This window comes from Manis pentadactyla, chromosome 3 (assembly GCF_030020395.1).
Source record: "Manis pentadactyla isolate mManPen7 chromosome 3, mManPen7.hap1, whole genome shotgun sequence".
Taxonomy (NCBI): Eukaryota; Metazoa; Chordata; class Mammalia; order Pholidota; family Manidae; genus Manis; species Manis pentadactyla.
Window position 1 is genome coordinate 150,566,459 of NC_080021.1, and position 24,741 is coordinate 150,591,199.

A 24,741-nucleotide genomic window follows, 5' to 3' on the forward strand; every position below is an offset into this window, starting at 1 on the left:
GTTTCAGCTTTGTAAATTAATTCATCGGCAAATAGTGCCCTGTCTCCAGATGCAGTTCAGTGCTCCAGCACTGGTTTCTTAAGGATTTAAGTGTAAAGTCAAGGGCTTCCTGCCCTAGGTGTTACAAATAAGTCGTGTCGTGTTCTTTTTGCTCTGGGTTTGCTCATCCAATCATATCCCGGTATGCAAATAAACCTTAGCCACTGCAGATAAATAGGCACAAATAAAGCCAAGTGCTCCGTCAGAACCAAATCGCTGAGCCTGTCACCTGTGTTCTGGAAGCCGAACCAGAAATGTCGTCCTCAGCCATGCCAGACTTACCTGTCCCACTCACCAATTTGAAATTTCAATATACTAAGGTTAGTACAATTTATATTTGCTACTTTGCCTTAGGTTTATAAAAAGTACATATGTTTAAAGCATAGAAGGTCAATTTAAGCAAACTGTGTACAGAGCCCTTTGCAAATACAAAAATAAAAGCCTTGCAAAATGCATTTCTGGGTTTAGTGTCTTGATCAAATAATGAATTCTAAATCATATCAGGGAACTTGTCATAAATTTATGTCTTAAAATATCTCTAAGGGAAAAGAATTCTCTTCTATTGTGAAAGGTTCTTGTGCCAGGATTCAGTGGACTTTTCTAAGCAATTCATTAACTTAAGCACTGCCCAGCATGTATAAGAAGAGAGGCAAATACTTACCAGAGAAAACTTACTGGAAAGAGCCAAACAAACCGGAAAAGACTTTAAATACAGATAAACAGAGCATGCCAAAGTAACATTTTTCTTCGTGTTTAATGAGTATCAAAATGGAAAGACCTAAGTCTGAATAACTGGATGACGGCTCCCATTTCAAAAAGTTGAAATGGACTTGCATTATTTAGCATATTTTGGGAGAGAAAGCATTCTCATTTATTTCTTCAGCCTAGTTTGCTGCCACTGGAGCTGAAGCATGATTGTTAACTGATAAATATTTAGAGAAACAAAAGCAGGAGCCAGACCCAGACTTAAAAATCCACAGCCAGCGAGAAGGAGGAAATGGATCCTGTTTGAGTCATTCAAAAGTATCTCAGGACTTCGGCTGTTTCACGCTGTTCTATGCCTGCTTTCGTGTCAGAGCCTAGAACTCCCCCCCTCACACAAAAAACAAACAAAACTTGTCTAACCAAAATCGCTCAAAGTTAGCTTTCTGGTGTGCTGTGCAAAGTAAGGGAAGAATGGAATTTATTCCAACTCAGGGAGAGTCATTTTGCTTCCTGAATTAGCAAATGGAAAATCAAGAGCATTATCATTTAATGAGAAAGGAAAAGCCTTGCTATTATTTATTTTCTGACTTACAGCCATGGATAGTTTTCCTAAGGTCAGTTACATTTTCATTTTCATGAGCACAACAAATGAGAAAGTTGCTCAGCTGGCTGACTCTTTTCCATAGGCAAGAGTCTGCAGAGATCAGACTGTGCCATTAGCATGGTTGACCAGCAGCTATGTGTAGTAAGATATTGTTTTCACAAGGTTTTATTAAAAGACAAACTGATTTTTTCCATTCAATTTTATTCCAAATGAGAGCTTGAGAGATACTTTGAGAATCTATCCCCTCCAACAATTTACATTTGGCTAAGGTACCTCCAAAAGATGACAAGACTCCAGGCTTCCCAATTTTCTTACTCCCACTTGGTCATTTGCAAGAAATATAATCCAAAACAGGCACACCTTAAAATGCATGGCATAAAGATCAAAATTATTGGCAGTGATTGAATGATCCCATTACTGTTATTACAAAGAGGCTTTTTTTTTTTTTTCTGTGATCCTCCCTGGGAAGATACTTTGGTGGTCTAAATGGTACATTTTTTAAAATTTGGCTTTGCAGAAGTTTTCAGTCTTCCTTGTATGTGCATCTCAAGGAAGCTCTAATGTGAAATATGAAATACTCTTTAGTAGTTATGAATTAAGCAGTGGTAGGCAGATGAGATGGTCCTTAACATCTAACATACAAACATAGATCTAGTGATCCTTTAACAAAGAGGGATGTTTTTAAGATTGAAATCGTCCATTCACGTCAAGATCATTAGACAGGAACACCCATCTAGGGAAAATGACTGACCTTGAGTGTTCAAAAGAAGGCAAGATTCAAAAAGCCAGAATTTGCTCTTGCTTGTAAGAACTTTTCTGGGAAAAATACCCAATGCAACTCAGTGAATTTTGATTGCTCACACATCTTCTCTGTAAATCTGTTCTGTTCAGATAGCATTTTACTGTCTGATTTACTTGTTACAGCATTTTCACACTTGGGAGGACACCAGTTATGTATGTAATTAAATCTAAATGGGTGAGCTTTTTCAAATGCCTTGTACTTCCTGTTTACTGTATGCCCCCTGAAGAATTTTATCAGATTTGCACGTTGGAAAAATGATGGTTATTCACTAAGTTTCCAAGGTGCAAACCAAATAAGCAAGACTTTTATAGTATCCAAGGAATTACCTACTCTGGCCAGCCTCTAAACTCTGAATTATTTTTCTCTACTATGTTAATGCCCTTCTTTATTATCACTATAATTATGTTGGTCATTGGGTCAAGCTGGAGGGAAGAGACACACAGGGCTGAGTAACAAAAATTCTTACAACTATGGCAGAACTCCACATTCTCAAACTTGAGTTGGCTTTTCATCCAAACAAAAAACGTCATTGTTACCTATCTTTTATAACTTACTCTCTTACAGTCAGATTTTTTTCTGAGGGAGGGAGGGGGATTGGATAAAACAGAGATCAGAGGTAAGAAATACTTTCTAAAATGACATACAAGTTTTTAGAATTTAAAACCTCAATAACATATTTATAAATCCACATAAACTTGGATCCTATCTCTTCTCTAATTTTTCCACTTTCCAATTCTAAATGATTCCTACATCTGCCAACTCATCCATTTTATTGAGCCTTTAGATGAAGAGCTTCTTTGAAAGTTATGTGATTCTTGAACAAACTGCATTCTCTCTCTTTGCCTTGGTTTCCATATGTGTAAAATGGGAATAATAAAGGTACCAATTTCCTAAGGTGGATGAAAGCGTTAAATGAGCTTAATGTACATCAAGTACTTGAAACTGTGTTTGGCACAGGGGAAGTGATTGATTGCCTTTTACTATCTTAGTCCTATTTATTTTTCTGAATTCTTTCCAATTTTTCAGAAGCTTCTTATACTTAGCCTTTCCTAGACCTGTTTCCCACAGAATTTCTCTCATCTCATTCTTTTCTCCTTTATTTCCTACCACTCTTTTTTGCATAGTCATGCCCTACCTGACAAGAATCGAATTGGAGCAAAGGTCCGAGGGATTATCTAGGATTTCAGGGATCCAGAATTTTCTCTTAGAGGCTTTGGTGCCTTGATTTTGCATTCTCCCTTCATGACATTGTTTTTTACCTTTAAAAAAAAAAATGATGAATAGGAAATTCAAGAAGAAAAGCTTTCTCAGGCAGGATTCAAACCCCAAAATGTTTCACTTAACTCCTAAACATAATTCATTGAACAGTAATTTGTTCATGCTAGAAAAGATCTTTATTATCTCATAACATTGCACACACAGGCATACACAGGAAATAATTATAGCTAAAATTCAATAGTTTACTCTGTGTCAATGACCGTTAAAGGCTTTGTAATGATTTATTTACTTCTCCCTGGATTATTATATATATATAATAATTAATAATCCAGGGAGGAAGTTAACTGTTCCTGTTTTGTACATGAGGAGACTGGGTGACTGAGTAACTTCCCTCAAATTTTATGACCAGTAAGTGACAAAGCTAATCTTCGAATGCTGGCAGTCTGAGCCCTCCCACCACAAGTGACTTGTCTAAGATCAGTGTCACTGCTCAGGGACATGGAGTGGCTGGAAGCCTGTTCTGTCCTTCTTTATTCTGGCTTTCATTTGTCCATTCCTGATGGCTGGAAGGGACATGACTGCAGCTCTGCTCATCTGTGTCCAGGTCAACAGGAGGAAGTTTGCCACCAGCTTAGAAAATGAGAAGAACAATAAGGAAAGTTGGAAATGAACAGACTTTCTGCTTTCATTGGAAAAGCAGGGGTGGGGGTGAGAAAGGCTGTGATGCAGAAGATTTTAACATAGGTGTGCAATTTCTTTGTGAGCGACATTTCTTTAACTCTTATGGAATAAATTTTGGTTGGAGTAAGAGATTACTTTCTAAGATTTCTGGTGTTATTGTTTAACCCATCTGGGTTAAAGATATATTTCTGATCAAGAAGAGTTATGAATCACTGAATGCTATGTGCCAAGCACCATTATCTCCTCTTAAATCGTTACAACAAACAACGTTAGACCACATGCAATTCCAAATACCCATCCTCTTCACTATTTCCCCCATTTTCCCTTCCCTTTATTTAACAAGTCATTGAGTGACTGCCCTGTGCTAGGCCTTATGATGTAAGAAGGTTAATGTGAGTCTTGCCTCACAGACCTTATATTCCTGGAGGGTGCATGGGGAAGAAAACAACTGAGTAGGTGAGTAATCACGAATTATGATAAATGCTAACAAGAGGATAACTGAAAGCAAAGATATTGTTAGGGGAAGAACTTACTTTGATGAGGTTTTAGGGAAGGTCTTTTTATGGAAGGGACATCAGCCAGCCTCAGCGATGCAGAGCATTACATGACCGAGGAGAGCAGGAAAGAACTAAGATCCTGAGATCACGTGCAAAGACCTCTACAGACTAGAGCTTGATATGTTCAGAGAACTATCAAAAGGCTACTGTGGCCGGAGTAAAGTGAGGAAGAGAGAGAATAGATGTTATGAGACTGGAGGCCGAAGCTGTGGCCTGGTTGCCTGGTGGATTTTGTTAGAGGGAAACCCCTGAGTGTGCTTCAAAGGGGACAGGTCTTATGTTCAAGTCAAAGCTGGTTGTGTTGAGGCACTTCTTCCATTCAGGAAATCTTTTAACTCCCTCCTGACTGAAGCAATATTTTATGTGCTTTGGGTTCAAAAGCAGTTGAACAAGTAGCTGGATGACTGCAAGGGGCAGTGGTTTAACAAGATAAATCTAGCTTGGATTTCTAGCTCTCTTACTTATTTACTGATAGGACCTTGGCCAAGCTTCTAATCTCCTTGCCTTTCAGTTCCCCTGTCTGTAAATTGGGAGGGATACTACCTACCTTGGAAAGCAGCTGTGAGAATTAAGGAAAGTACTTTGTGGAAAACACCTGGCGCTGATTAGCTACTTAATCCAGGCTCTCCTTAACTCTCTCTTTCCCAAGATGGCTCCCAGAATTCTGAAATTATTCCATTCCCCTTGTAAGTGCATCTAATACTTGCATCACTTGTCACAGTTCAAAGCTGCTTTCATGCATTGATCTCATTTGAGGCTCATAATTAACCACTGGGAAGAAGCTACAGAGGATGTTACTAGCGACTAGCTCAAGGTCACATGGTTCTTAAAAGGCAAAGTCAGAATGAAATAAATTCTGAATCTTCTCATTTCAGATCTGACACTTTTCCACATGATACCATTTTCCCTAAATACTAAACACGATAATACTGAAATCTTGCTGGTTGTTTCTAACAAGCTTTCACACCTATTACTTCATTTGTATCTTTATCCTTTACTCTGCTTATGAGAATGGAAATATGGATGATGAGAGAAGAGGAATAATTTGTGCACTAAGTCCTCAGACAGGTGGCCCAACAGAGAGAAGATACTCTAGAACTTTCCAAATTTGAATGTGCAAGTGAATCACTTAGGATCTTGTTGAAATGTGGAACCTGATGCTGTACATCTGAGGGGAGGTATGTGATTCTGCATTTCCAACAGACTTCCAATTTTGCTCATGCTCCCCAAATTGTAGTCAGTTGTCCAGCAGCTATGGTCTAAAAGTTCTGGGTCAGCCTTATAGCTTTACCTGCAAGGACCACTGTCGAGTTACTTAGGGACCCGGCTTTCTTTTTCTCTGAGAAACTCTCTCACACCCAGCCAAGTCAGAAACATTTACCTTCCCCTTCAGGAAAGTGCCTGAGTCCAATAGAAACCAGATGGTGGGCATAAACCAGTGGTGGGACCAGCCACTGATTTTGCTCCTGGGTGATACCCTTCACTACAAATGAAATGGTTTAGGTCATCTCGTAAGACTGCTGTCTTGGAAAATCATTTTGTTCTTTAACACCTGCCTAGTTTCAGGAAACCTAATCAGTATAAATCCTAAAGTAAATAACACATACTCTAAGAGTGTATTATCCCAATTTGTTTTCAGAATGCTCAGTACTCCAAGTGTTCACATGCTTTTTTTAAACTGGACTTCACCTAATGAACTTGTCATTACTTACCTGCCAGAATGAGAGGGCCGGGTGAGGAAAGCTCCTCAAGATTATGAGAAACAACTTGTTTGAAGAGCAACACAAAGTTAAGAATGCCTCTGAAATGGTGTGGGCAATGTCACAGGATTGAGTAACACAGACCACCCTGAAAGAAACCTTATGGGGATACAGGTATTGATGAAATGGCGATACGCTGGTCTCAAAGTAGCAGTTATCTGGCTTGGAGTGATAGCGCTGGTTTGGGTTTTCATACTGCTGTTGTAATTCTGTCCAAGCACATGACACATTTACCAGATTTGAGCAGCAACACAGGCTGAGCCAGGTTCAAAAGCACATGAGCAGTATTTGCTTCATAATAAACCTTCTAATTAAAAACCACAACTAATAAACAAATCAGAAAAGGAAGTATTGTGTAAACCTGGGCTTCGTAACGTGGTATATTTTGGGTGCATGTGTACATCAAATGCTCCCACAAACAGCGGCAGCACTTGCAAGGGGTGTAAAGTGTCGCTAATGTTTGTAGTATCTCTGCCTGATGACTCCATTGTAATGTTGGAGCTCTTAGTGGAAATTTGTTTCCTGGGAATCTGAACAAATATCAGAGATTTCAAAACTTTGCCTTAACTACTACCTTTCCTCCTCCCCATGTCCCATTATTTGACTGCTTCTGCTGTTCTCCAAGTACTTTTTTAGAAGTTGAAAGAATGCCAAAAAACTGAATTATGCTCTGCATTTGGCCCTTTCTTTAGAAGGAAGAGGGCTAACAGGCAAGCAATTGTACTGCTGGATCTTGGGGTTTTTTTTTTTTTTAAATGTACAGAACTTTCTAGTGCTTCTATGTCTTACCTCTTTGATACAGGAGATGCAATGATGGCACAGAAATTGTTGACAGGTATTTGTCATCTGTGGGACACAGTCGAGGTGTAGTTCAAAACAGAAATGCTTAGCATCTATTTTGTTTCAGTGTTGAAAGGCTGAAGGGATTTTTTTGAACAAGACAAAAAGAGTATACACTCATGTTGCTGAAGTCCGACCATACTATGAAACAGAAATGAAAGGAAAAGTGAATTTCTCCTACTTTTGTGTTGATCACTCTCTCTTTTTGTTTTCATTCCTTTGACCTCAGTTAAATATTTTCCTCCCATCTGTTATTTCCTCCTTAATTTCCTTTTACATTTTTTTACTCTGAGTCTCAGCATTTCACTAGGCTGCCTCAGGGTTTGGGTTGAAAGAATTGCCAGAGATCTAGCACTGATTCTTTTAAATGTGTCTAACAGCCTGACCTGACTTCTGTTCAGTCTCTCTCTTATTCATTCCCAGTCTTGTTGCCCTGACTTCCCCCGTCTTTGGTACATTTTTAATTGCCCAATGCTGAGAAAAGTTTTACACCTTTACAACACCCATCATTTCCTATGCACTCATAACAATACCCATCATTCCACAATCTGTGACCCAGGATCTCGGGTTTGGAAATTCACATAGGTGACATAAAATGAGGACTATCACCCTTCTTTACCTTTGGCATATCTTAAAAGAAGTTCTTTATGCACGAAAAATGTGATGTGTTATGATCTCTCTACTACTACCAAGAAAGCACTGGCTCCTTTTATACCATCTAGAGCCACTGTCCCAGGTACAGCCTTGCAGAGATCATGGGAATTTAGGGCACCCAGAATATCTGTTGCAGGGAGTCAGGGACTTTCCCCTTTAAGCCAACAGGTTCCAAAATCTCCTACCAGCAGATAAGACTAATAGGTTTTATTTTGCTCTGTTAGTCAAATTCAGCTTGATCCAAGTCAGAAATATTTCTAGGAAGGGGTTTACTTATTTACAACTGTAGCTTTACACCAAACACATTAAGACATAATAACTTTTACTTTGGAAAGGCTTTTTCCCCCCCAAATTATGACTTATTCTTGAACAACAAACTGTATTAAGGAAATAATCCCTTTTTTAAAAAAAATGAAAGGTCATATGATACAACCCTCAAACATATCTAATGTTTAAAAAGTAAAAATCAACTTCTGAATTGCCTCAACTTTCCCATTCATTGTTTCCCCCAATAAGAAGCACTTAAGTCTAAGTGTATGCAATGCATCTATAATTTCCAATCAATATTATGAACTTTAAGTTGAAGTCTTCTGTACATATATATTATTCAAAAGTGCCTTGAGTCCAACATTCATAAATAGAATGGCTAATATAATGCTTAAATAGAGCCCATGACTTTTTTTTAACGTTTAGAGCTCAATACCTTTTCCCCTAAACCTGATAAAGGCAACCAGAAAATGGATAATGAGGTTCTCACCATAATAGATCCCTTTAACGGGCCTAAAATAGGCCTCAGGATTAGTATAATAAACATTCACTAGCCTGCACGTCTCCATATAGCCATTGTATATAACTACGGGAAGAATCGAATGTTCAAAAACGTTTGGTCACCATGTTAGCTGGAAGGCAAATGTCAAGTGTCAAGTCAATAAAATGAAAAATAGGAGAGGATCATTAAGGTAGCTCCTATCAGTAAATTCTCCACAGTTAAGGGGAAGATAAGAGTGGTGCAATGCCTGGGTTTATAGCAACCTGGATCATCTCATTATCTGGGCTGGGTTTTGTTATGCTGGAAGTCCTCTGTTTAGGGGAGAATGGATATAATTCATAATCTGCAGACTGTACTGCTAGGTCAACCTACTCTAAAGCCCTATGAACTCATGCCTGGAATGTTAAACTAGTCTCTAGGCAACCCCTTGGACTGTGGTTGCTCTGCCTCAAATCTGCTTTGAACATTTCAGTCAATATTCCTGAAACTTCCGTTTGTTCCCATCAGTCTCTTCTTATATCCAGCATAGAGTCCAAATTTCTCACTCTGGAGATCAAGATGCACCACAAACTGGCTTCACTTTCACTGTGAGAACTTCTCTGTGACTTGTTTCCACTGGAACTGTCTGCTTGGGGCTGGTCTCTTCATTGTGTTACTAAAATCCCAAGCCTGTTCCTGCCCTTTGCTTGTTTTCCTTCTTTCCACCAATCCAATCCAGTCCTTCAAAGATGCATTCTTCCAGCCCTCCTCCCTCTTTTCCATGAGGTCCATCTGCAACTTACCGACCAACTTCACAACCTTCAATTCTTCAATTCTCGATACATTCACAACCTTCAGTTCTTCCTGACTGATGATCTTGATACAGATCCACTCTTCTCTCAGATGACAAGACACCTGAGAGCAGGGGCCATCGCTCATTCATCTCGCTTTTTCCCCCAGTACCTTCCAGCTGACTCAGAGATTTGCTCATTGTTTGGCAAATGCTTTTCTGATAAAACAAAAGTGACAGTTTTGAACTATTTGAACGTGAGCGCAAATGCAAACAAGAGTTGGGTTCACAGTGCTCTCCGTAGTAAAGGTCAAAACTGAATCATGCAGAGCAGTTTCTGGTCATTTGGAATCAACTACAACTGAGCTTTTCAGTTGTCTGAAAGCTGGCTGATGAACTTCCTACATTAGCTAATGCTCATTCACAAAACATTCACTGACTTTAATCTGAAAGGGAAGTTTTATGTGCAGCTACACACAGAGTCTGATAACGAAACTAGATGGGCTGTACATATTGTAATGATTCTTTCACAAAAACAGATATATGAAGGGAGTAAATGAGCTACAATATATCGGCAGCATATTACTGAGAAGCTGAAACCACAAATTATCACTGACCTAGGGGGTAGGAGAACTCAAATAGGAGCTTGAAAGTTTCACCACACAGGATTAACAAAATACAATACATGTTGTATCTTGTTTTTATTAGATTTTGGGTAAAATTATACTGTGCAAGGGTGGAATTCTGGATATATCTCTCACAGAGGGAGATTTGTGCTCTCTTGGTTTAAAGATATGAAGTCTGAAGGGGGTAATGCTTTTTTAGGGCAGAGAAAAGGGAGAATTAGAAATCTGTGAGTTCTACAACTTTTTGATGCAGGTTTTGCAAGGGTGACTAAAGAATCTAGAGCAAGTGCCATGATGTGTTTCATTTTCTGTTTGGATTTTGATGAACTGATATGTAGTTATCTAACTTTAATACAAAGCAGAACATTACAGATAATTTAATAGGAGACTAAAATACTTTCTTAGAAAAGAGAAAAGCAGAAGTTAAATCCAGCTGGACCAACTAGTGAAAGTTTCATGAGAAGACAACATTTTCAGCTAGAGTGTGGAATGTGAATACACAAAAATAGTAAAACTCCGGTGTAAGGAATACCATAAGTAAAGGTGTGGGGCAGAAAGGCATCATGACTGCGACAGCCCAATGAAGCTGAAACAAAGGAGAAACTGATGAAATAGCAGGATAAAAGTTTAGAAAAGTACAGTGGGGCCAGATCATAAGCCAGCTTGAATGAGTGCTATGCTAAGGCATTGAAGAATGGAGAACCACCCAAGTGTTTTGAGGAGGGGACGAAATCTGAACTGGGTTGGCTTAGGAAGATTGTATAACAGAGTGAAAATTAAATTCCAGTTAGGCAGAGGTGGGGGGCAGGGAGAAGTTTTTGTGGTAGACTATAGCAAGGTGATAGAAAAGGATGACTAGTGATGGGGTGTGTCATTAACAGGAGAGGGTGTGTGCACGTGCATGTGAGAGAGTAAGAGAAACGGAGAGAGAGGTAGGAGAGAGGATATGCAAGCTTCAGAACTTTAGTTTGAGATAAGAGCAGCATAAAGTTAGAGTGACAGTGAGTGAATTTGGGACAGGTTGATTAAAATGTTTCCCAACCATTCCTTGGGAAGAAAAGTACAAAGGGTAGGGGCTAGAGGCACATAAAAGAAAATAGTCATTCAAAGTAATTACAGGATTCTGTAAAATGTGTTTCTGATAAAATGCTGATTCATTCTAAAAGACACTGGGCCAGGCAGTATTTTAATCTGAACTTAACTTTCTTCAAGTTGGACAAAGATGCCAACATTTTTTTTTCCTGGGAGGGTAATAGGAATGTTACAGTCTTCATCTGTAGTCCATTACCCAATCAGAGAAACAAGGTTTTCCTGATACTACTGTCTTTCCTATACATCCATATATATGTCTTCAGACATTTATTCTCTTCATCTGAACAGCTTTGCACCCCCTCTACCTTTAGTTACTCATGCTCATATTTTTGTCCTGTCACCTCCAGGGTAGCACTGCAATTCTTTTGAGCTCCTCCATATACGTAGGTGGATGCTGTCTCTTCATACGCCTGGTTGTGTTAGTGTGAACAGACAAGAAGGCTAACCCTTCCCCTTGTAAAGGTGTGGAGCAGAAGGGTATCATGCTGAAGACAGTCAAATTAAATACAAAATATAGGGTATGCATGTGCCCAATATTATAGGTCTTATCCCTGTGTAGCTACGGGACTGTAGGTTCATTGATTCAAGTTTAAGTGATTTACTCAAGAAGTCTTTACTGAGGTTAAAATCACTTTGTGGCTGGGATTGTGCTGGACACAGAATAAACCAGAAAAACCAAACAAACACAGTCTTTGACTTTTTCCTATAGAGCTTGCAGCCCAGGAGGGAAGGCAGACATTTAAAAATGACTTTAAAAAGTGATGAATTTTACAGTAGAAGTATAGGAAACCAGGGAAATATTTTTGCAAACAGGCTGTCTGTCTAAATAACCTTGTAAATCACAGAATATAAAATTAATTGTACTTAAGCATTTAGGGATATGCGGTTAATGTGTATTTTATTAACTTGACCAAATTTTAAGCTATATTATAGACATTACATGATAGAATAATTTAGTATGAACTCATTGGTTAATTTAAAAGACTACTTTTATTTCAAATATAGACAGTATAAGTCACTAAACCAATAAAGTATAATCTTGATATCTGTCACTGGGGAATTTTTAAGAGCAAAGTGATTTGTATTTATTATACCATCAGATTGAAGCCATGGGGAGCAATGTTTCAATACATTCTCCCTCAGGGTTGCACTAGCAATAATTTATCTTTAAATATCAAGTAGGGAGAAGTATCTGAATTAAGATATATAGTATAAATTCAGTGCATATGTCTCTCTCCATTTGAAATTACATGTATCGACTACCTACAATTCAAAAGTAGATAAACTAGTTTGTGTTGCAATAATAAATCAAACAGAAAGTTGGAGACACAATGTTCAATACTGTACTTATGACTACTTTACATACTTTAAAAATAAATAAGAAAAAGGAGAATAAACAGGAAGGAATGGAATGGGAGAAGGAAGAAAAAATTCTAGCTTTTGTCAGAAACAAAACAAAGCTTTATTCACCTCAGAGAGTTCTTATTAATTTGGCTTTGTAAAATACATTTACTCTAGTAAAAGGGTAATGTGATATCAAAGCTCTATTTGACTTCATAATGAAATGCAAATTCAGGATGGCACATGTAGAAACTCAGACTTTTTAAATGACATACCAACACTTTTTAAGTATTTCTATTCTTTTATAGTGTACACAGAACAAAGTTCCATATTTTCTAGACCCCTCTGTTTATTTATTTATTTATTTATTTATTTATTTTTATTTTTATTTTTTATTAAGGTATCATTGATATACACTCTTATGAAGGTTTCACAAGGAAAACAAAGCAGTTATTACATTCACCTTTATTATCAAGTCCCCTCCCATACCACATTGTAGTCACTGTCCATCAGTGTAGTAAGATGCCAAAGAGTCCCTATTTGTGTTCTCTGAGTTACACTGTCTTCCCCGAGACCCCACACACACCATGTGCACCAATCATGGTACCCACAATCCCCTCTTCCATCCCTCCCACCCACCCTCCTCAACCCCTCCCCTACCCCTCCCCTTTGTTAACCACTAGTCCCTTCTTGGAGTCTGTGAGTGTGCTGCTATTTTGTTTCTTCAGTTTTGCTTCATTGTTATACTCCACAAATGAGGGAAATCATTTGGTATTTGTCTTTCTCTGCCTGATTTATTTCACTGAGCATAATACCCTCTAGCTCCATCCATGTTGTTGCAAATGGTAGGATTTGTTTCCTTCTTATGGCTGGATAATATTCCATTGTGTATATATACCCTCTTTTCTTTATCCATTCATCTACTGTTGGACACTTAGGTTGCTTCCATATCTTGGCTATTGTAAATAGTGCTGCTATAAACATAGGGATGCATATGTCTTTTTGAATATGAGAAGTTCTTTTTGTTGGGTAAATTCTTAGGAGTGGAATTCCCAGATCAAATGGTATTTGTATTTTTAGTTTTTTGAGGAACCTTCATACTGCTTTCCACAATGGTTGAACTAGTTTACATTCCCACCAGCAGTGTAGGAGGGTTTCCCTCTCCACATCCTCACCAGCATTTGTTGTTCCTAGTCTTTTCTATGTTGACCTTCCTAACTGGTGTGAGGTGATATCTCATTGTGGTTTTAATTTGCATTTCCCTGATGATTAGTGATGTGGAGCATCTTTTTGTGTGCCTATTGGCCATCTGAATTTCTTCTTTGGAGAAGTGTCTGCTCATATACTCCACCCATTTCCTAATAGGTTATTTGCTTTTTGGGTGTTGAGGCATGTGTATTCTTTATATATTTTGGATGTTAACCCCTTGTTGGTATGTCATTTACAAATATATTCTCCCATACTGTAGCATACCTTTTTGTTCTATTGATGGTGTCCTTTGCTGTACAGAAGCTTTTTAGCATGATGTAGTCCCATTTGTTCATTTTTTATTTTGTTTCCCTTGCCTGATGAGATGTGTTCAGGAGAAAAGTTGTTCATGTTTATATTCAAGAGAGTTTTACCCAAGTTTTCTTCTAAGAGTTTTATGGTTTCATGACTTATATTCAGGTCTTTAATCCATTTTGAGTTTACTTTTGTGTATGGAATCAGGCAATAATCTAGTTTCATTCTCTTGCATGTAGCTGCCCAATTTTGCCAGCACCAGTTGTTGAAGAGGCTGTCATTTCCCCCTTGTATATCCATGGTCCTTTATCATATGTTAATTGACCATATGTACTTGGGTTTATATCTGGATTTTCTAGTCATTCCATTGGTCTGTGGGTCTGGTCTTATGGCAGTACCAAATTATCTTGATTAGTGTGGCTTTGTAATAGAGCTTGAAGTTGGGGAGTGTAATCCCCCAACTTAATTCTTCCTTGTCAGGATTGCTTTGGCTATTTGGGGTCTTTGTGCTTCCATATGAATTTTATAACTATTTGCTCTAGTTCATTGAAGAATGCTGTTGGTATTTTGATAGGGATTGCATTGAATCTGTAGATTGCTGTAGGCAGGATGGCCATTTTGACAATATTAATTCTTCCTATCCATGAGACCAGGATGTGCTCCCTCTGTTTCTTTAGGTGTATCTTTATTTCTGATAGCACTAAGAAATCTAGTGCCTGATTTTACCTGAGGACAAATAAATTATTAGATGATCTTTTAAAGGGAAAAACAAAACCCTTATGCTTTTAAAAGTTCAATGAAAAAGGTGCCACTAGTCAATTATTTTTTGAGCAAACTTCTTTTAAAATCCTCCCAAATGCTACCTTTAAAACACTAAAATAAAGGATCAGAAAATAGTTACTTAAGATACCAAATCTCCAGTAGCCCCAAACGAACATGTTGAGAATCTGATGTGGAAACTAGGGACAGTGATTCATAAAGACCAAGCTCACCAAAGCCTCTGCTCTTGCCTCAGGTTCAGATAAACCATCTTTCTCTATATTGTTTTCTCCAGGCTGCATTTTTAGACACTGAAATGACCTTATACCTTAGTGTAATTTAAAAGTATGACTTTATTGGAGTGTGTGTGTGTGTATGTATGTGTGTGTGTGTGTGTGTGTGTGTGTGTGTGCGTATGTGTGTATATAACGTCTTAAATGACCAAAAACTTCTTGCAGGGAAGATGGATGTACAGGTGAGGTTGTAACACTGGCTTCACTTAGGCATTCTGGAATGCTTTAGTTTACTTTTTTTTTTTAATTCCTAAATTTGCTGCATATTTAAATGCTTTTCCTTATTCTCTCTCCCTCTCTACAGATTTTCATAAACAATGAATGGCATAATTCGATAAGTGGCAAGAAATTTCCTGTCTTGAATCCTGCAACTGAGGAGAAACTCTGTGAGGTAGAAGAAGGAGATAAGGTGAGTTTCCTAACACTTGGTTCCAGTGGATGCTGGCTTTTTTTGTTTCTTGCTGTCCTGAGCTCCCGAACCCCGTTATGATTTCAAGTACACATGTCATGAAAGTATGGTTTCTGGGGTCATCTAGGGAAATTTTCTTGGCACATAAAGGGCACTCAGTAGTCATGTGACAATGATGAGCCTATGCTTCTCAGTGTTGTGGTGACTTTTTTCCCATATGTTTTTCCTTGCTTGCTTTTTGATCAAAATAATATTTGTGTTTATTGTACAAAGAGACTGCACTTGAAGTGACTGATCATAGATGCCAAAAGCAGAAAAATCCTATATTCATATAAAATTATTCTACCAAGTTGTAAAATGAAATTAAAAGAAAATATAAGACTTTTAGAACAATATATTGCCAATTACTTCATTAAAAATCATTGAATTAATATTAATCAGCACTGCTAAAATCGAATTTCAAAATGACTTAAATTGAATCATAAATTGAAAGTACTGTTGCTCTCTACCTAATAATACAACAAAACCCACTTGTTATTTAGAGGGTTTTTTGTTTTTATCCTAAATGTTGTTTTAATACTCAGAGCGACACTATGAGAAAGGTACTATTTTTAGCTGCTTTTATAAATGATGAAATAGCAGAATGGGAAGGTGAAGTAATTTACTAGATGACATTGCTAAGATATCATGAAATCAGCATTCAAATGTGTCCTTCTGAGCCCAGAGCCTGTGATTGACAGGGCTACTGCCTTTTTGTTATTATTATAAATATAAGTAAGATAAGGCAATTTTAAATAGCCTCAGGAGTGAGGAGACTAAATGCCTTTAGAATTTTATCTGAACACCTACCTTAAAGTGTGCATATGTTTTTCAGGCTAATTTGAAATGTTTTTTCTGGTCTTTAGTTGTCCAGATATTATCAAGCTATACATCTCTGTCACATAAGATGTTCAGAGGTAAATTATTTTGCTGTATGAAAAGGCTACTGGAAGAGGAAGTCAGCACAACCCGAGGATGCCGCCATTGGTCCATTGTGTTGGGTCCATTGTGGCAGCCACGTGTTCCTGTCCATTTTCCATTCTCTTGCCTTCCCTCATCCCCAATCAATGAGATGGAGATCACTAATCTCAGGGTGTTAAGCCTAGCAGATCTATTCCAAGATAGCCATCGATATCAGGGGCTGGTTTGGGCTTGGGGAAGGATTGGATTCAGGTTGCATTACTATCAGAAGAAATAAGATCCATGCCTCAAGGGGTGAGAGTACAGAGTTTAGCTAGACGGTCAACAGCTTGAGAAGTAGAAGCAGAATAGGATGGAGACATGACACCTGCTTTCAGAATTCACTTTCCGTGTATACCAGAGTTCATCTGCGCATAAATTCTTCAAGGGCTTCTTACAGCCTCTCAAGAGAGGAAAAAAAATGACAAAAAACCTGTGTTTGGCTGCTGTCTCAAGCCACCCATCAGTGTCAGAGTTCCAGCTTCACCATGCCCCATATCACACCCCAGACATTTCGTGCTGATCACTGCCTCTGTGCCACGGCCATGGTCCTTGGGACCTTTGTTCAAATCAACATCTGTGGTAAGAGACAGAGGTTCCACATCTGATTTACTCTCTCTGAGTTTCTATTCCTTTTCACATAGAATGGGGAGATAGGAAAAACTTGGGGAAATTTAATAAGAAGCACATAAAGTGCTTTAACTGTTCCAGGCACATGACAAAGCCTCAATCATTGATTCAGTTGCTGAATCACTTCTTTCCACCTTCTCTAGCCTTCCCAAGTAGAATTGCTCTCTTCTCTGTCATTATAAATCATCCTACTTACCTATATTACAGTCTTTATGTTATCTAGTTATTGGTTAATTTGTCTGAGAAATATGCTTCTTGTAGAGATCAACACCACAGCTCACATATATACTCTTAGGATCTAATGCACTATATGTAACGGATCAATGAAATAATCTCCCCCATCAAGATTTGAGTTTCCACATACCCCACACACCTCACCTTAGCAGTCTAGTACTTAAATTAACTGTTAAGTAAGGCAGTGACTCTTGGTAATTTTCATGCCTCAGAATTTCCTGGAAGTCTCATTAAAACACAGATTCCTGAGCCCTATCCACTCCCACAGTTCGTTTCAGTAATTCTAGCCTGGAGCCTCAGAATTTGCCTTTCTCTCAAATTCTCAGGTGATGTTAATATTGCTGGTTGGGGGTGCAGCCATACACTCTGAGAGCCACTGAGCTAAGGCAGTGACCACACGTGCTCTCCTCTGTTAGCATGTAACAGGGGATATGGACTTTAACAAGTAGAAAAGCCGAAGATTGGAAACTGTACCATGATAACCACTCTGCACCTCTCTAAACGTTACGGGACCAAACATGGGCAGAGAAATACTGGTAATCCCAGGCAACAAGTTCCCAGAGACCCTAAGGCCTGTGCCCTATGAGCCATCCCCACAAATAAGACAAAAATTTGTTTTTTATATTCAACAATGAGGAATATTTTTTATCAGAGATTTCCAGAGATCTACACAGCACTGCATTGCCTCAAATGTCCTTTTAGTTCCTTGAGTAGCTTTGCCAACCTTGGGGAGGGGGGAAAAGCAATAAAGGACAAGGTGAAGGCAGAGCTGAGCCCCTGACAGCTGCCTACTCTCTCTCTCTCCAGAGGTATAAACGCCACTCAGGCAGGAGCCTGCAGAGCGTTTGTAGTGTGTAATTGACAAAAGAAAAAGTATTCTTGGTGTTTTAGCTCTGGGGCCTTGGACATCTTGCTTTGCTTTGGCTTCCAGGTTTACTTCCATCAGTAAAACAGATCTGTGCCTGATGAAATCCCATCAGGTGAAACCTGAGGCCTTTTCTTGGCATGGCTGGTGGGATTTACTTTCTTTCTAAAGTGTAGGGAGGGAGTACTGATGATCTGAAGCTTTAGAAATATTTGTCATTTATTTGCTGTGAGCTTATGGACAATTACTCCTACTCATAGGAAAGCAGTATTGTCTGTGCAAAGGTAGATCAAGAACACTCATTAACATTCATCAAAGCTTCAAATCGGGTCCCAGTGCTAATCGAGTTGGCTGGACACTTGATCACTCAAGTTCAATTGTTTTTGGTATAAACTGTTCAGGGTAAGCAACTGTTTGCTTAACTTCCAGAGCCATCGTCATCATATTCTTTTTTGGAATGCTCTACTAACATTTGTTTTAAATAATTTTTGCTATTCTCACAATTTTGCCGACAAATGTATAGTAACTTCTAACATTGTTTAGTGAAAGGTACAAATCTAGTAAATTACATAGTCACAGTAAACCTAATACTCTAGAGCTGACTCTTTAGATAATGAGCCAAGAGGTTTTAAGGATTTAATTTGTGAGTACAATGGAGCTAACAATGGGCTATATACCTCCATTCAGTGGCATTATAAAGAAAAGAGGAGGGGCAAGAACAAATGGAGGTTACAAAGCAAAGCTCAGATGTGGGTGGGAACTGTTTTCTTTTCGCTTCAGTGGCTCTTTTGGGCTATAGTGACTAATCCTGAAAATGGCTTTTAATACTAAAGCATGACCTAACAAATAATTGGTGGGGATAAAAGTGAATGTCCATTAAAGTAAGTGCCTATGACAGGTGTAAAAGTGAAACTGGTCTGATAACTCTTTTCTCCGAGTCCAAGTGATTTCCATATAGAAATGCACAATCTGGAAGGGAAGGAAGGGTTCCGTCCTTCCTCCACTGTAAGAGGCATTTGATAGTTTATCATCATCTGAATGGTCTTCATACACTCAGCTTTGGTCCCTTACTTCAAGAAAGGAATGTTTTAAAAACTAGAAGGCAAAAGTGTTATTGATGGTAGCAAATCTAAGTTAATGTGCCAAATTATTTTCTGGTTAATTAAAAACTAAGCCCTTGGAAATGCTAGTTCTGGAATAAAAATGCAAGAAATACTAGTCCTAGAATTAATTTTTTAAAAAAGTATGCCTGGTAGTTTTGATTCATGTACACACTTTGCTATATAATGGAATAAATTCAAATATTTATTAAATAAATGTCAATATAAGCTGATTATTTATATAAGAAGCACCCTTCTATAAAATCATTGTAACATGATGAGTTGATAAGATAGGTAACAAAATTATTGCATGTATCTATTAACTGTCTATTATATAGGCCCAGAACAGTAAGAAATATTACAGATTATATTGAAGATAGTAGTAAATATTCATTGCAAAGGAGATCATCAGTATAGTCTTGCAGAATTACAAAACTGGATTTTGGAGTCAGATGTGGGATCAAACTTTGGTTGATTTCATGCCCTGTGAAACAGGCCTGTGATGCGCAACTATTATAGTAACTGGGGTTATAAAAGGTTTAACTTAGTGCCTGGGACTTAATAGGCTTTTAACTAGTAGCTATTATCAAGCTGGATTAGTCTGGCAAGGTTTAGGTAGGTTGTGATATTTGAACTAGGTCTTAAAGAATATGTTGGATTTTAAAAGTAAAGGAGTGTGTTGGTAGAACATTCTAGGCAAGGAGACTTACAGGAGCAAAGGTGAGTAGCAGTTAGGCCAGACAGAGTAGAAAAATATGAACACAAGTTGAGATAAGTCAAGTGGGGCCCAAAAAAGCTGGGCCTTGAAATTCAGAAACAGGAGTTTGGCCTTAGGACTTTAGGCAAAAGTGAGAAGTTGCAAATATTCGAAAGGCAAATTATTAGAGGAAGATCATCCTGGTAGCAATAGGCAAGAGAGTTTGAGAAGAGAAGAGAAAGGACTTGGAAAGGCTGGCAGCACTATGAGATAACAGGGGCCGAAAATAATTCAGGCCAGTGAAAACTGAAAGGAAGGATTAAGATATCCTTGAACTGCTGAGTTATTTTAAGGTCGTTTTGATGGCTCCAACTGCAGTAGCACTTGCTGCCCTTTAATGAATACTTAACATAATGGCTTTGTCACATGGAAAATGTGTTTCAAGTGTTAACTTACTGAATCTTCAACACAGCTCCATGAGGTAACTTATCCCTATTTTAAAGATAAGAAAACTGATGCTTAGAGAAGTCATATCACAATATATTTCACTTCAGAATATTTTTCATGATTTATAATGATGTGACTATTTGGATGTATGTGTCTCCCACTCAACTGGAATTTTCAAAAGGCCAATCTCCTTTCTTCACTATTTTGTCACTCGCAGTCTGAGGATAAGAATGTTACAGAACATAGTGCTCAGCAAATCTTTAGGTGGATGGGTGGATGGATGCCTCGCAGTTTGCATAGCCAATAAGTAAGGAGCCAGAATTCAAATCTGAGTGATTTTGTTCCAAAGCTATATATTAACTACCATTATTCTATTTCTGCACCTGGTGAGATAAAATACAAGAAATGAGAAAAGGAGGAGACATCATCAGAAGGACATAACCACCAGGTCTTTGTTTATAGCAACAGGCTTCAAAAATATGGCAGAGATGCTCTAGCTTTGAGAGCAGGATGCCTGTGATCAACCATATCGGGCTAAGCCGATGGCAGATTACTGAGCAGAAAGATTCAAATGAAAGCTGTGCCACACGGCTCTGTCTAAACACAGAGCAGCATACATTTTACAAGCTGAGGTACCCACAGATCTTACTGGCAACTTCATATTCTTGTGGTTTACTTTTTTTTCAAACTGAATATGACTGGGGAAAGATTAGAACGTATGGCATAAAACAGTATCTGAATATAAGCAATCAATGTGATTAACAAATTCCCAAAATATGGCTGTATATGTATTTCTCAGGAAGGGCAATAATAATGTATATATTTTATTGCTTATACTCAAATCATACTTTCAAAAGTTGGACAGTGAAATACACAAATGTATGATGTTTTATGGGGAAAGAATGTTGGCTTATAGTTTCTAAATATTATCACTTAATCAGACCAGATTATACTTCTAAAATATTCCTTTCGCCCACCCCCACCCCTCCATCATCTTAGTGTGGTGACAAATGCTGTAAAAATACTTTGTTTATATTTTAATTTTCAGACTCATACGTTCGGGACTTCCTAATGGAATACAGCCTAAGTAAGGAGATATTAATTTGAAGTTCAAGATTTCCAAATTAGGAGGTGTCATCCTTGAATGGGGTTCAAATTAATTGTGGGTAACTTAAAAAAAGTTTAGGACAATCCTTGCCTCATAGTCTCAAAGGAAATGAAGTCTTCTGCAAAAAGTTGCAACCTACTGGCCTAACATGTAGCCATGATTTGTGGAGCTCATGGAACACCGTGTAGTAGCTAGTCCTATATACAAAAGAACCTTGGGACAATCTATGCCTTTAAGGATATATATATATATATTTTTTTTGGTGAAAAAAAAAAAGCTGATTTGTTGGGAACAAAGAAGACACACAAAATAGTAATGGAAGAGGTGGTGGTTTCTGAAGTAGTTTTTCTATAGGCACTCAGAAGAGATCTGAGCAGGGAGCTTTAGGGAATGTAGTGGCTGGGGTAGAGTGTGTAGGAAAAGAACAGGATGAACAAACCCAGTTCAGGAAACAGTGTGAGTGAAGGCTACATCAATGGAGGCCAGAAGGCTAGACTGGGTGTGGAATTACTTGATCATTTGACTTTTGCTTGAATTAATATAGTTTTAAGCAGTGCCTTAATAATAAAAAACTCACTCTGTTACCTAGTTAGCGATTGAAACGGATCTCTTTGTACCCAGCTGGGAAATGAGAGGTTGTAATATAAGACCCTTCTCTACACCAGTTCCACTGCCTCTCTGTCTTTTTCCTCTTGTACAGGAGAAATGAGCCCATGTTTATAACATTTACTCTTCAGTCATAAAATACAATTCTTATTCACTCTTCAATGTGTTCTTCATGAGAGTGCACAGGCTATAGAGCCACCAGAGAGCCAAGAAGATACTCGCTGTTTAGATCCCGAGCTTTCCCTGGAACCCTCGGTAATCCAGTCAGTAAAGCAGCACAATCAGTGGTGAGAAGCCAGGGAGCTACAGTCAGACGTGCTCTACTTAAAACTCAGTTCAGCCACTTTCAGCTATTGACCTTGGGCAAATCTCTCTCTTTCTGCATTAGTGTCTTCACCTGTAAAATGGGAAGTAAATGTGTCTTATGAAATTGCTGAGAATTAAATGAGGTAACATGTATAAAGCAATTAGAACATGATCTGATACATTGTAAGCACTCTAAGGATAGCAACTATTAAAATATTATTATATTTCTATTCTAGAAAATCAAGTATGTACTATGTTGAACTCATCATGCTAAGGATTAGGCAACAGGTGTAATTCCAATATATGGTAGTTGCGTTAGTACAGTGTGCTCGAGTTCGGGCTAATGAAGACACAGTACCTGTTTCTGGGGAGCCTGAGTCTGCTTTATAGGGTCATTGACATTGGATTTGCTAATATGTTTCACCTCCTGAGTTGAATTCTCTTTGACGTGCAGGAGGATGTTGACAAAGCAGTGAAAGCAGCGAGAAAGGCTTTTCAGATCGGCTCTCCATGGCGCACCATGGATGCTTCAGAGAGAGGCCGGCTAATATACAAGCTGGCTGATTTAATTGAAAGAGATCGTCTGCTCCTGGCAGTGAGTATTCATCAAACTGGGGGAGTAACAAGATCTCTTGAAAGCATTTGTTGTTTGGGTTGGCAAGTTGCTTTGGTTTTAGTGATCACTACGTGCTCTCTACAAACAAAACAAAAAGACTTCTACCAGCTCTTGTATGGGAACTAAACCACTGAGCTTATTCTCAGGTAGTAAATCTGCATTCTATCTCTAGGACTATTGATTTCTACTACTCCCACAGTAGATTCTACATTCTAACCCTTGATAAACCCCAACTTTAACCAAATAAAACAGGTCTGTTTCCTTTACTTCAGAATTTCTCAGAGCCTTTAACAAGGTCACATGCAGTGACTCTCCTAGAATAATACATTGGATTTCTCAAACATACTTGCTCACTGACCTCTTTTAGTGGAAAATCTCAGAGTTTGTTAAAGGTGTCCATACTATTTCTCTAAAATAAATGTATTGCTCCTTAATCCAGTTCACCAAGGCACTTAATAGAAGGCCACTTTTTCCCTTCCTGAAATGTCCATGTTCATAATGCTCTTGATTAAATTATGTTCTTTTCATGGGTGTAAAAGCAAAAATTAAACAAAAATTCCAACAGTTCATGTGTTTATAAAAATTGTATGTTTATGCATACTGCCTTTTTAAAAAATTTTAAGACTTAGATGGGTCAGCACATAAAATGGGTGAGGGAGATATTTCCTTGTTTTCTTCTCAATTGCGCATTACAATGAAGTCAATTTAATACAAACCAATACTAAGATCAGATTTCAGAGTAAATTATTACTACCTTTAGAATCTTAAACTGGCAATAACAGAGGCCTATAATTTTACAAAAATCAACATTAGCAATTACAGTTCACCAAAGGACCATTTATTACTCAAAGATTCAGCACAATTCAAAGTATATGAAAATGGAGAATTAGAAAGTATCAATAATAGAACTATATTAACCAAAATGTCCTGTAGGAAGAAAGTAGAATTTGTCAGAACTTAGCTTCCCTTGTTTATCCGATCTGTGGATGAAGAGTGCTGACTGTCTCTGTCAGCACAGTACCTTAAGGGGGCAAAAGGAACAGGCATGCAAAAATCATATTTGATTAAATTTTGAGATGGCATACAATATAATGAAGAGACAGAAGACTGAATAAACAGATGAGAAACAGCTTCCACAGTTTATCACCTGAACATTCCTGCCCCACCAGAACGTCAGGTGGCAAAGAGCTCTTTAAAATTCTGCTTAAGAATACAGGAGAAGAAGAGAGAGGTCATCCTGAAATGGTTAGAGCACTAGACCAGAAAATGTCCAACTTCACTGCCTGACCATTCAAAACATAACTATGATAATGGTGGCAAACCTGGGAGTGTTACGATGAAAAATTCTGCTGAAGAACATTCATGGGTGAAAAGACCAAGGATCATTTAAGTTTGTATGAATTGGTTGGTTACATGCAGATGGAATGCTATACTTAAAATGTTATTGAGGCATCATTCACAGTCATGGACACTAAATTGTCACAAAGGGTGTGAAATCTTGTTGGAATACTGATTTGACTAAGGAGATGAGGTGCCACTCTCACCAGCTGTGTCTTTATCAAATTGTGACCAATTGTTAGAAATCTGGTTACTGGAGGATACTCAGAATGAAACAGAAGGAGCAGTAGAGTTCAGAAACCAGAATCTTACTACCCTTTCTATCCAGATCTTGCTATATGACTTTAAGCAAATCAAAACAAGTCATTTTAGCT

The 24,741-nt window shown here is 38.1% G+C and overlaps 1 protein-coding gene across 1 annotated transcript in view; it reads left to right on the plus strand.

Moving 5' to 3' along the window:
- The first annotated feature begins 210 nt into the window (after window positions 1–210).
- ALDH1A1 (aldehyde dehydrogenase 1 family member A1) overlaps window positions 211–24,741 on the plus strand; it is a 55,375-nt gene continuing 30,844 nt past the window's right edge. The window contains exons 1-3 of the mRNA XM_036893430.2: window positions 211–359; window positions 15,317–15,421; window positions 22,868–23,008. Of these exons, the coding sequence (XP_036749325.1) occupies window positions 294–359; window positions 15,317–15,421; window positions 22,868–23,008 (312 nt within the window). The 5' untranslated portion in view covers window positions 211–293. The remainder of the gene's footprint in view (window positions 360–15,316; window positions 15,422–22,867; window positions 23,009–24,741) is intronic.